Source organism: Lampetra planeri, chromosome 54 (assembly GCF_965212315.1).
Source record: "Lampetra planeri chromosome 54, kcLamPlan1.2.h2, whole genome shotgun sequence".
NCBI lineage: Eukaryota > Metazoa > Chordata > Hyperoartia > Petromyzontiformes > Petromyzontidae > Lampetra > Lampetra planeri.
In genome coordinates, this window is record NC_136160.1 from 2,696,009 (window position 1) to 2,708,953 (window position 12,945).

General features: G+C 45.2%; 1 protein-coding gene across 3 annotated transcripts in view; it reads left to right on the forward strand.

Annotated features, from left to right (window-relative positions):
- The first annotated feature begins 3,340 nt into the window (after positions 1 to 3,340).
- Positions 3,341 to 12,945, forward strand: part of CTDP1 (CTD phosphatase subunit 1) — a 30,266-nt gene continuing 20,661 nt past the window's right edge. For 2 of the 3 annotated variants that reach the window (XM_078617765.1, XM_078617766.1), the window contains exons 1-5: positions 3,341 to 3,682; positions 9,544 to 9,627; positions 10,627 to 10,720; positions 11,548 to 11,676; positions 12,636 to 12,786. In XM_078617765.1, the coding sequence (XP_078473891.1) occupies positions 3,363 to 3,682; positions 9,544 to 9,627; positions 10,627 to 10,720; positions 11,548 to 11,676; positions 12,636 to 12,786 (778 nt within the window). In that variant the 5' untranslated portion in view covers positions 3,341 to 3,362. The remainder of the gene's footprint in view (positions 3,683 to 9,543; positions 9,628 to 10,626; positions 10,721 to 11,547; positions 11,677 to 12,635; positions 12,787 to 12,945) is intronic. The other variant, XM_078617767.1, reaches the window with a different exon arrangement.

Consider the following 12,945-nt stretch of genomic DNA (forward strand, 5'->3'; position numbering starts at 1 on the left):
ACACTGCTTAAGACTGTTGAACAAAAAAAAAGCAAGTGGCCTTTGGGGCAGGATACATCACGAGGAGGGAGGATGGGACGGTGGACGATACCGGTGATGGAATGACACCTGAAGGATGGAACGCAGGCAGCAAGTTGGAGTGCGAGGGATGGCAACGACGTGGAGAGAGACCTTCATCCAGCTGTGGATCGAATGATTTTATCATGGCTGATGATTATGATGATAATTTGAATTGTTGTTAAGTAGCCTCCATGAAGTAGTGCCAATTATTGTCATAAAATCTGACGAATTTCAATAACCCTCCAACGGAATATATATTTCTGCATTTGTCGATCCACTGCTGGACCCAAACTGCTGTGGATTTACCAAACGTATATTTAAAGTCAAAGTTAATGCAAATATGTTGCCCCCTAAATGGAACCCATCAACATCAGAAACGACGACTCATGTAACACCGCGGTTGGCTACATACGGTGCGAACGAAGTTCAACATACATCAGCGTGGTTGATGTATGCATGTTAGCCGAACAATGTTGCACGAGTGGTTACAGGTGTGCATCTGACGGTTGTTTTGAGTGCGATGACACGGACATGTAAAGGAATTTAGGCTTAGAGGCCGTCTGTCAAAGACGCCCACAGATTAAACCTAAAACCCTCATCCAGATGAGCAACACTTTCCAGTGCAAACGTTTTCCTTTTCCGGATTGCCCGTGTCAATCGTCAGAAGCAAACATACACAGCGTGAGTTGGCTAGAGAAAAAGAGAAATACTAAACAATTTTAAAAAAGACCCTGCCTTACATATTTCTTATTTACAATAATATCCCAACTGTGCTTTTGGCATTATGCCATGAGCCTTAGAAAATGAAAGAAAATAAGCGAACTTTCGAATTAAGCAGTGGTTTGCCCGTGTTAAAGAGCTTACTCTGGAAATGACATGACAGAGCTATATCTGAGGTGCCTAAAATGATCGATGATTCAACTATGACAATATATCTCACATCCTCTTGCTCTATAGATGTTAATCGCACGGCAAACCATATTTCAGTCCTCATTAATTAAATACTCAAGTGAAAAACCAAGTATTGTAATAATTTATCCCGTTTTTTTACGTAGTTATCAGTGACCAGATGGAGACCATTAACTTGCTACACGCGAAAACGCAGTTTAATCACACGCGGTGGCCACGCATGTTGCCTCTAATCCAGCACGGTGGAGGCGAGGGGATGGTTGATCACGCAAATGTTGTTAAATTCCCTTCTGGTGGGCGTCGAGGTGCCATACGCTGGTTTGCCAGGTGAAGGCGGTACAGCAAATGTTGTGTCCGCAGGCGTCGCTATGCCGTGGGTGGTCCTGCTTCCTCCTACAGTACATGTGCAGTGTAATAGCGCCGGCTGGTGGACGGCAGCGGCAACTGTGGTGGACAGACAGCACACACGCCGGTGAGGGCGTGAGCACGGTGTTGGCAGGGAGGAGGAACTGGGGCAAGGGTCACGGAGTACCCCATCTGGAGGCTGCTGGAACCTGCTAGCGGGTTCGAGAAGGGAGGTGCGGTCAGGGCGGAGCCAGGCCGCGCCGGGAGCATAAAAGGAGCTGAGTGCGGGGGGCTCGAGGCTGTCGGTACTGGGAATGGACTCGTCTCGTCGTCGTCGCTCAACGTCTCCGCTAGATATTGCGCTACGAAAGATGTTAGTTGGCTATGTCAGTCATCGCCGTCAGCGTTAGACGGCCGGTGTTGTGTACAGGCTAGGCTAAGCTACTGTGCAGAGTGTGTGGTCGAGACCGTGGAAGTTGTTCATAAAGAAGGTGCCTCCTATAAACTCTGTCTCTGAGTCGTTGACACTACACATGCAAGCACTCATTACTTGGCTGGTAAAACCTTAATATATGAAGGACCGCAGAACCTTGAGGGGAGGAATGTGTGCCGTGGGCCCCAGCTGGAAATAACAAAACGCTGTGCAGAGGTAAAACATTCTTCTTTGTAATGGCTTGCTCCCGCCATAGAAATGTGGAATGTATACGTCTGGCTGTGAGCAGGAAGCCACAGCTTTTTGTATTCCTGTATATTGGCATAATCTGTCACGTTAAAAAACCTTTTGTGAACTGGATGATTTAATGTACCTCAATCCAGAGCAGTGGTTTTTCAACCCGTGGTCTGCAGTGGTAGGTGTGAGATTAAGCCAGTGGTAACCGTGAAATTAGCCAGTGGTAGGTGTGAGATTGACCAGTGGTAGGAGTGAGATTGACCAGTGGTAGGAGTGAGATTGACCAGTGGCAGGTGTGAGATTGACCAGTGGTAGGAGTGAGATTGACCAGTGGCAGGTGTGAGATTGACCAGTGGTAGGAGTGAGATTGACCAGTGGTAGGAGTGAGATTAGCCAGTGGCAGGAGTGAGATTGGCCAGTGGTAGGTGTGAGATTGACCAGTGGTAGGAGTGAGATTGAACAGTCGCAGGTGTGAGATTATCCAGTGGAAGGCGATGAGATTGACCAGTTGTAGGTGTGAGATTGACCAGTGGTAGGAGTGAGATTGACCAGTGGTAGGAGTGAGATTGACCAGTGGTAGGTGTGAGACCAGCCTGAGGGGAATGAGAGTTGTTTCCTTTTCGCTACTATCCCATAGATATAACTTCTCAACCCGAGCTGTAAGTGTTCCGATACGTGCATTGTTTTTGTTATCAGCCTTTGTCTCTGGTCTGACACTGGTGAGATGAGGCCATGAAGAAGGTTGTCTCTGGTGTAGGCCAACCAGTTTCAAAGACAATGGATATTACCAGAGCATGTTTGTTTTCATATTTTGTTACGTGAGTGTGGTTGTTTGGAGACTTGATACCTTGCAAAAGGTTATCTATTTTGGTGTTTGAACACCTCACGTTTTATTTCCAGAACCGGTAAAACCATTTCTTATTTTTCATCAGAGCGGTTGCTAGTTCGCTGGTGACAGGTAACATCTTTACATTCGCGGGAAACTATCACTAAATACAAATAATGTATCAAGATAGTGACGTGCTCGTGAAATACACGATAAATTGTCCCACCGCCGTTAAAAATGCGTGAGAGTTTATCCGCGGCCCATCCAATCACTGGGGGTCAACATCACAAAAAAAATAACCCTCACAACAACAGCATTATTATTACGTCTTAAATATAAGAACCCTCTGAGGCACCGACCAAAATCCCGCCATATTTCACTTCATAAACAAGAACCTCCCAGCAAACCAAGCCGATTCCGATTCACATCAACAACTCTCTCACAAGGGAATCGATCCATTTCCCCCTTCAACCCAATTCACGGGACACGAATCGATTCGAGATTGAACTGCGCCGCGGTCGCGAATCGAAAGCTGTCGATTCACACTCAGCAATGGCAGAGGCCGGCGTGGTTCGAGTGCCCGGTACGCTTCGTGCTGTGCGCCTCTTGGAGTGGAAAGTGGCTCCCGGCTCGGCCGTACGCATGGGTTCGGTGGTGGCGCACGTGGCGGCGGTGGAGGACAGCGGCGGTGGTGGCGGTAGGGACGAGGAGGACGCGGCGACGGTGGCGCCCGAGGCGGACGAGGCGAAGGATGAGCAGGCCGCGACCACGGTCTCGCCTGGGCGCTCTGCCCGCGAGGTGAAGCTGAAGGCGAGCAGCGCTGGCGTCGTCGTGCGCCTCTGCTGCGCGCCCGGACAAATAGTGGCCTCGGGGTGAGCATGCCGCCGCCGCCGCCCGGGTTGATGTTATCATGCTGTTTAGGGGGTTGTTAAGAGTGTTTTGTTATGTGTGTGGTGGTGGTGCAGGTTTTAGTGAGTTTTGTTGACGTGAGAAGTTGTGATGGTTTGCATGCGCCTGGGTCTGTCTTCTGTCTGCCTCGTCTAGTGTGACAGCTCTTTTGAGTGTAGACTATAATACACTTTAGTACAATGCACTCGAATGTACTGTTCTAACATACCGTAATTAAAATCACTCGAATCGGTGACACTATAATATAATGCAAGACTGTGTGTACAGCGATGCAACAAAATTGACTGCATTGCAATAAACTGCGCTACACGATGCAACTTTTGGTTGATGTTGTGGCGATTGTTGCTGTGATGAAGCGTGCAGGTATTGTGGCGTTTAGTTGTTTGGATAGTTGTAGCTGCGCCGTGGCCAGTGGTGAAAAGTTGCTGTTTGTTGAAACTAGATTCGAAGCTTTCGTGACTGCAGGAATTACTCGTTGGTTCTTTCGGTAAAGTCACGTAGAAAGAAAATAAATTGACCGGTGCATTGCTGTTTGTTATTCCTGTGGTGAGTTGCAGTTATCATGCTGTTGGTTGCTGCAGTTGCTGTTATTGTAGAAGTTGGTGTTGTGGTGCGCTGTTTTTGTAGCGTTGTATGTATGTTGAACTTCTTTTGCACCGTACGTAGGCAACCGTGCGAATCGGAGGTGCGGGGGGAAGGCCCACAAACTAAACACCAGTGGTGGTGATGGGTTGGTGTTGTGGTTGCGATTGCATTGTTATTGTTGGGAACTGCGAGTAGACTTAACCTCGCATGACTGGTGCATGCACTTGCCAGTGCCAACCTGCACTGACCAGCATGGCAAAGTACGGTAAAAAGTCTGTTGCACATGTTGCACATTTAACCACGATTCCCATTCCTCAGCAGATCTGGTTCCACCAGTCATGGCATTGGCTGCGAAGGTGAAGGAGAGGATATTAATAGAATAACGTTTCGATTTGACCACTGTCACATGCAATGCACGATAATCAAATATTGCTGAATTCGAGTCAAAAGCAAGATATATTAATTGTAATAAGTGAGGTGTGGATGAAATGAGGACTTAAGCCATTGAGATACTGGTCACATATATGAAAATAGTCTGGGAAAATGTACCTGGAGGGTTCAAATGGGGACATAAAAAATTAATTGACTTGATTTTCCATGATACAGTTTTTTTTTAAGTTAGATCGCGTAAATATAATTACAACTAGCATCATCAAATCTGCCTGATGATGCTAGTTGTAATTATTGGCGAAACGTCGTACTCTGATTGTAAATGTTGTAGATTTGCTCTCTAACACAGCGGTGTGCTGTACCAGTAATAATTTGGCATGTTCTGTTTATGTGACAAACCTTACTAATTGGCTGTGTCGGCTGGTGGTGGATTTAACGACACATTCATATTTACGCGATCTAACCCAAATAAAAATCTGTATTGTGGATGATATTAGTCGCGAAAGTCTACGTGTTCAACTTACTTGATTCTCTAGGACAAATTGCAGATTTTATGAGATTTCCCTGTCCTCGGAAAATTCAAGACAGAAAGTGATGACAAGCGTATGCGATGCAAGTTACACTTCAACACTGTTGAATAGATTAAATAAAGATGCAAGAAAGTGCAGGATCCAGTGGTTTAAAAATGTTTTTGTAATAGAAGCCACATACCAGTGAGTTTGAGTTTGTTTGATATGTTACACAGATGACTGTTTTAGCCAGTTACCTGACTATTTTACAAGGGATATCCATGATGCATGTGCCTAAAGAATAACGTTTTCAATCAGTGCATACTCGCTGTCATGACATAGATTGGAAACATGAGATCTGACAAAGTATTTGGAAAAAAATCTGAAAGTACACGGATCGTGCTATTCCTGCAAATGACTTGTTTTATCCAAACGGTAAAGCATAAATAAATTCGTGGATGACAGGATGAATGTTCTGCCACTTCTGGGTTTCTCCTCTCTTCCTTATGACGGCACGGATAATAGGATTGAGTGCTTCCGGGAGGCAACGTCCAGTTCCTTATCTGTCGTATGACAGGAGGAAGTTTTCTCTAATAGCAGTTTTTTGTATATTTTTGGAAGAGGCATTTTTCTCAACGTCAATTGCTAAATTGATCATAGTACAATTAAATGCAATTAAATGTAGGGATCTATTGTCTTGCTCATTCATAGTTTTATAACAGAGCTGTTGTGTATGTTATGAATTATATTGATATACAATTATATATAACTGATTTTCATGTTTTGGAAAAAACATGTTAGCAATGTTTCTGATACTTTGTTTAACAACAAAATATGAGTATATTATTGTGAGCCCTTTATTAATACTTTTTAAATGCACCTTTTAAAAACCATAATAGAGTAATGTTATGGCCTGATGTAAATAAAATACCATCCACAAGAAAACCTACACAGACTGGCACATTTCGTTTTGGAAAACTGTAAAAATGTGACTTACGGTTAACCAATTTAATTGGTGCCAGATTTTCCTATCCATTTTCAATAAAGTAGTCTGCTTCATGGAAGTTCCTCTTAATGGGCAATGGATACAGAGGAACAATTGAACACCTTGGAATAATGCAGCTTTCCTCCATGCCCGACAAATTGATGAATGGTCGTGCTTCAGAGTCTCACTTCGATTCAAGATTTTATTTTCCATAATATTGTTTTTTTTGGGTTATAACGCGTAAATATAAATGTGGCGTTAAATCCGCCACCACCTGACACAGCCACTTAGTAAGGTTTGTCATGTAAACATGCCAATTAATACATTTTTATTTTGTTTACATCCTTGCATCCGGTGGTTACAAGGGTGCAATGAACACTTTATATAACCATATGAATTGCAAAACGTTGCTTCTTTCATGAGCATTTTGATGCGCAAGTACCATAAGTGCAATCGTTGATGTTGATTGATGAATTCGGGCATCGTTCTCCGACTCACATTCAGCGTTGTGAAACTGAGCGAGAGTGTGAAAAACATTATCCACGGTTGATTGCTGTAGCAAAAATGTCAATTCTTAAAACCTAATAACTAGCATTCAACTCAGACCCCAACAAATTTGGCTTCCACAGGGCCTGAGTGCCAATGGTAGCAAGCTCGTATAGATTGGTGGATGTAAGTGCAGCTTCAGCTCACTGTGATCGAAAGCAGTTATCACAAGGTCAAAGATTAATGCTCGGGGTGGCATTACTGGTGAAAGTGGTTACGTAATGATCAGGTTTAGCTCTTGGATCATGGTGGGACAAACCCGTATGGAGCAAATCGTTTCCTTCGCAGAATGATGTAAACAAGGGACTGAGGGGAGAGACGGAGTAACTTATTTAGCTTTAGTGTGTGAATCTGGTAAAAGAGAAAGGAGTTAAGAACACTGTACGAATGTGGAAGCAGCATGGCGATGATGACGACTTCAGCAGTGTCAGCTGTGCTGAAGGAGCTGAGCAGTCCATGAATTAGCCACCAGGTTGCAACAGGAAAGGAAATTTAGCAGCGCCCTGATTTTGCACAAGGATCAAACGTATATAATTAGACATTCCAATATTTTGACCTGAATAGTAAATGCAACATTTATTGGTTGTCTGTCGTTGAATAACTTGAAGGCTGATGGCACAACTCAAAAAAATAGTGCTTTGTAGATGTGTTCCTTAAGCTGTCTCCCGAGAGCTGTTTGACTGGAGTTGGAAAACTTTCTTTAGTGTGGAGAAGAAGAAAAAAAGGGTTTGAGTTAATGGTGAAATGTGTCATTGTAGCACTTCATTTCACTCGCACACATTTTAATGCATCGTCTGAGTAATAACTTGCTTTTGATGCTACGCCTCATTTCCTTTGAAGTTCTTTGTTTGCATTGACACAAGTTTCAAACGAATTCGTATACGTCATAGAGAAAGTATTGTGTGTCTGGAAGAGCTCATAGTTTTGGTGTTGCGTCCTTGAATCAATTCTTTCCAGTGCTGCAGGGCTTGATTTTCAGAATGCACACATATCCCAGTCACTGATCTGCAGCAGCTGAATTAAGTCAAATGTGTTTGTACCCTTGAAGGATATTATACATAGGCTGTGATGTGAGTTGTGAACTCACCAACACTTTTGACATCATATCACTGTTGTTGTGGGTTCCAGAATAGCAGTTATTATAGTCATGTCAAGACGCCTGCAGCGCAATACAGTTATATTCCAAGGTGTTGACAACTCTAGATTTATGTGAAACGGGTGATAGAAAGCTCAGTGACTGATGCATTATAACAGCTCAAGTGGCTAATCTGAGATTTTAAGCCTAGAATTAACTTTCATATACAGAAATAGCGATTTCCTTTTCAAATGAGTATTGAGGTTGTGCTTTTCTCCTGATTACAGCCCTGCACAAGTGGTAGAAATTCCACATCCCTGTGGCAAGGGCAAATCAATTTGATAGGACAATCACTATTGACTTCTCCACAAAGTAGTACTTGTTTTATCGACCCCTTATGGATGATGGGTTGAGTAAACTCCTGAAGCAAGGATTTTAACTCGCTACCGCTGAGCCACCTGGCTGATTTTTTTCCAGATAATGATAATTTATGAACACGTTTTGAATTGAGCAAGGGTGATAATCATTCGTGGATAGAGATTCTGGGAGAATTTCAAAGCTGAGCAGTGACACGAAATGAGCAGGAATTGAAGTGTTTTAACCTGCAAGTGTGGTGGTTTAAAATGTTATGGATGGGATGAAACATTCGGTTAATGCACTACTTATTGATTATGCACCACATTAAAATCGCACCCTTTTAAAAATAACCCATCAGGATTCCAGCTCTACTATACATTCACATTTATTGACAAACCACCGTGGGGAAAACCCATTGCAGTGATGCTGTAAAATATTTGAATGTGTGCAAAGCGTGAATGTATTAGTGGCATTGCAAAGTTATGCATTTTCGATATGTTTTATTTACACCAAATGAGGAATGTTTAACAATCATTGCGAGCTTCAGCTTTGGAGAGTGTAAGGTGAGCGTGGTTAAGATTACGGCTTAGGGATGTGGTTACATTTATATAAATAACATGAAATGTGCTTCTTATTAACGGTACATTTAAAAAAAAACTTCCTTCGATACAAAACCATTGCAGTATGTGACGCTGTCAAATGTTCGCTTAACTACCTCAAAACATCGAGCGTCTTTCGACTAACCACTGGGCCGGCCCGATTGCTAAAGAGTTCTAAACTACTACCATTACTGTTTAACACGTAGTTGGCTTTCGCGACCAATATTATCCACAATAGAGGTTTTTTTGGGCTAGATCGCGTAATTAAATGTGTCGCTAAACCCGCCACCATGTGACACAGCCAATTCGTTTTGTCACGTAAACAAAATATGTCAATTGATTTCTCGTTCAGCGCACCAGTGTGTTGGAGAGTAAACCCACAACATTTACGCAGAAAACCTCTAATACTATCATTACTTCTATTTCATTCATCCGGTAAAGCCCACTGAGCTATTAGCTATTTTTCAGAGGCGACCTGGCCACACGATAGCTCATTGCACTGCCTTATATCGTCACGTGTGTGAATTTAGATTCGCAGCGAAATAATATTATCGCGTGCTTGTAAATGTGGAGGGTGCAAACCGGAGGACCCGGAGAAAAAAAATGCACACAACTACGGGGAGAGAGAACACGCAAAACTACGAATACACAACAGGGGTCGTCAGGTTCGGGGTCAAACCCGCGACCTTCTGCTTATCTGGCGAGGGAGACAACGTTTCTCGCCACCGCTTCTCTGTGCTGCTGCTGTGTGGTTTGCATGTTTCCGTGGGTGGAACAGAGGAGAGCTGCTGCGGCTGGAGGCTTGTCGCCATCCCATTGTGATGAAGGGACTCTGCGCCGAGTGTGGACAGGACCTCAGGAGGTGAGTGTCTGTGTGTGTCGTGGGGAGCGGTAGTGTAGCGGTTAGCGCTACGCTGCGCTACGAATCCTGCTCACGGCCAACACCAGTGACCATTATCTGAACCGGTGCTGGGCCTCCACTAGGTCGACTCAGCCTCAAATGAGTACCTGGTGCAATGTGTAAACATGTGTAAACAACGGCACTAGGGAGACAAAGGCGGCCGGGCGTAGTGTTGGCCACCCACCTCCTCGTGTGTTGTGTTGGCCTTCATGGGTGCTCGCTAACAGCACTTGCCCCAACAGTCTGTTAAAGGCTATGTGGGGGATCTTTGTCTTTGTTCTATGAAGAGACTGGGCCCTGCAATTAGAAATGAGGAATTTCCAACAATGGTTCAGGGCTACACACAGGAGGTGAAACGCCCTTGCCTCAACGCTCATTGCAGCAGGAAATAACCTGGAATTTTACAAATATTTACACCTTCTAAGAAAACAGAATTATATAATGATGGATAAGGTGTTCCTTTGAATTTTCTTGCAAATAATATCGCTGATTATTTTTAAGGAGTCTAAAGACTCTTTATCAGGAGTGTCCCGCATTGGAGTGTTTGGCAAATACCAATAATGAGTGTTTGACATGTGACAGTACCCAGAGAAAAACCCCACGCATCTAAGTGGGTCACACTCAATGCTACCACCTCTTTCCCGCCGCTTGGCTTTACACCTACAACACCTGCAAAGTGTCCGTGGTTACTCATTCAAGCACCTACCAGGCTCAGTCTTTTGACATCTGATGAGATCGGGTGCATTTATGTTCACTTTTGTCAGAGGATAATTCTAAATATGTGTTTTAAGCCTGCAGGGTAAAATCAAATCGACATGTCATCTTGCTTTCACGTGACAAAGTTTTCAACTGTCTTCCACTCGCGTGACCACGTGCCATTTAAATATGACAATTTAACGAATGTTATTATTTAAGTGTGCGTAGATTTTGGTGATCCTACCCACCGATCTTGCCCCCCAGGTTGGCGAAGGCAGGCGGACAGACGCAGGTTTCGAGTTCCGCAGCCAACATCTCTATGGTTCACAGCGTGCCCGAGCTCATGGTCACATCCGAGGTAAGGTCCGGCTGCACTGGCATACATATGTGCAATGTGTAATGCGCATGTGCCCGTGCGCGCTGGAATATTGTGGCGCGTGATGCTCATTATTCTCTGCAGTGATGAGGACCCCCTCGGTCGTTATATGTGTTGTGTTCAAAATGTTCACTTACAAAAGTTAGAAAAAAAATGGTAACTACCCTATTCATCTTCTTGGTTCTTTCGGTAAAATCACGTAGAAGGAAAATAATAAAATAATAAAAATTAAACATCATAAAATAATTCTCACGACGTTTCGGCCACAACGCAAGCAGCCGTCTTCAGGTGGAGACAGGTCTGTCGAGAAGGCAGAGTCACTTGTAAGGTAGAAAATGTAATAGATTCTTTGTGTTGTGTATGCTACGACGCCGATGGTACAATCGGTATACAATTGGCGAAAGATGTACGTAAAAATACGCGACTTCGTTTGTTTGTGTGTTCACCACAAGTACGTGTGGTTAATGCAGACTTGATTCCTTGCAGAAGGTTTCTATTTTGTGTTTGAACATCTCATCACCTCCTGTTTTATTGCCACAAAGGGTAAAACCTATTGTTATTTTTTCATACTTTTGATACTGGCAAAAAAATGCCCCGTAAATATAGTTGGGCTGTCACGCTCGGACACGTTAGCTTTTGCTATACAGCAGGCGACGACTTAATTCTACGTGGCTTCTGCCCTCTCGCGCGCGCTCTTGCGAACCGTCGCATCGACACGCAGGTCGTTCTCACCCAGCCCCAACTGTTCATTGTTCTCGCGCTCGTGTCGTTTGTGTCGCGTGCGTGTGCGCGCTCGCTTGCCGTCGCAGCAAGCCGAGAGCCTGGGACGTGAGGATCAGCAGCGGCTGTTGCGGAGCCGCAAGCTGGTGCTCATGGTAGATCTGGACCAGACGCTCATCCACACGACGGAGCAGAGCTACCCGCACATGAGCAGCAAGGTGGGACCGCCGTGGTTGGTTGCAAAAGCCGCTCGCAGCGCGCTTGGGTTGCAAGAGCGGACGAAGCTCCCCCGACCAGCTTTGGCAAATTGTCAGCAAGCTATTGCCTAACGAAGCTGGTGGTCATCACCAGCGAAACGCCGTCGGCAAAGCTATTGCCTAATGAAGCTGGTTGTAATCACCAGCGAAACGCCGTGCTCGAATTGGAAATGTTGTGGGTTTACCCTCCACAGGGTCTGGGTGGGGGGTGGGAGGGGTGGGGCTGGGTGGGGAGGGGCTGGTCACCCCGTGGTGCCCTTATAAAACTCAACGTTTAACCTACTCACGCCGGCTTGTGCCCGCCCTCACAGTCGGGCATATTTGCGGAATACACCACGTCGCCGTTGACCCTGGCCATTGACCGAGCAACCCAACGTTCCTACCAGCTCCCTCCGCAGGAATGTGTTAAAGTTCCAGTCAGGTGGCTCAGCCAGAGAGTGAGCGGCTCGCAATCGGAAGGTTGTGAGTTCAATCCTGGTTGGGGGTTGACTCGGCCCATCGTCTCTCTGGCTACCGCTTTGCTGACAAGTCAACAGTCGTTGTGTCCTGTGGATAGACTCACCCCTGACAAAGGAACGTGGAATGTCCACTGCTCGCTCGTGGCTTCTTCTTTCATGTGACTTATGAAGAGGTGTTATTGTGTGTGTTTTATCTGGTCTCTTGCTCGAAGTAGGAGATGAGAACTGCCTTCGAGATTGAAAGCTCATTTCTTAAGAACTGCTTTTTGTGCTTAGTTTGTTGTCCTTCCCCCCCCTCCCCCGCCCCTCCGATTAGCACGGTTGACTATGTACGGCGCAAAAGAAGTTCAACGCACTCACACACGCCTCAGTGCTCATTTTAGCAGAAAATCGCTTTGCCGCTGAATATCCTCGTGTGCTAACGCTTACGTCAATGACCTCCATTGCTCCGACGTCCTTTAGGGAATCTTCCACTTCCAGCTTGGCCAGGGTCAGCCGATGCTGCACACGCGACTGCGGCCCCACTGCCGCTCTTTCCTGCAGAAGATCGCCGAGCTCTACGAGCTACACGTCTTCACCTTTGGCAGCCGCCTCTACGCACACACCATCGCCGGTGGGTCCGCCCGGCCGCGCGTGTCGTTGTCAGGACCAGAACTTTTTTAAAATCCGTAAAATCGACCGGACTGAATGTTTGGCTAACTTTAACAGGCGGGGGTTTTCACAGCCAAGATTTTTCGAATCTTCATTTATTTTTGACGTGAAAACTTTCCTT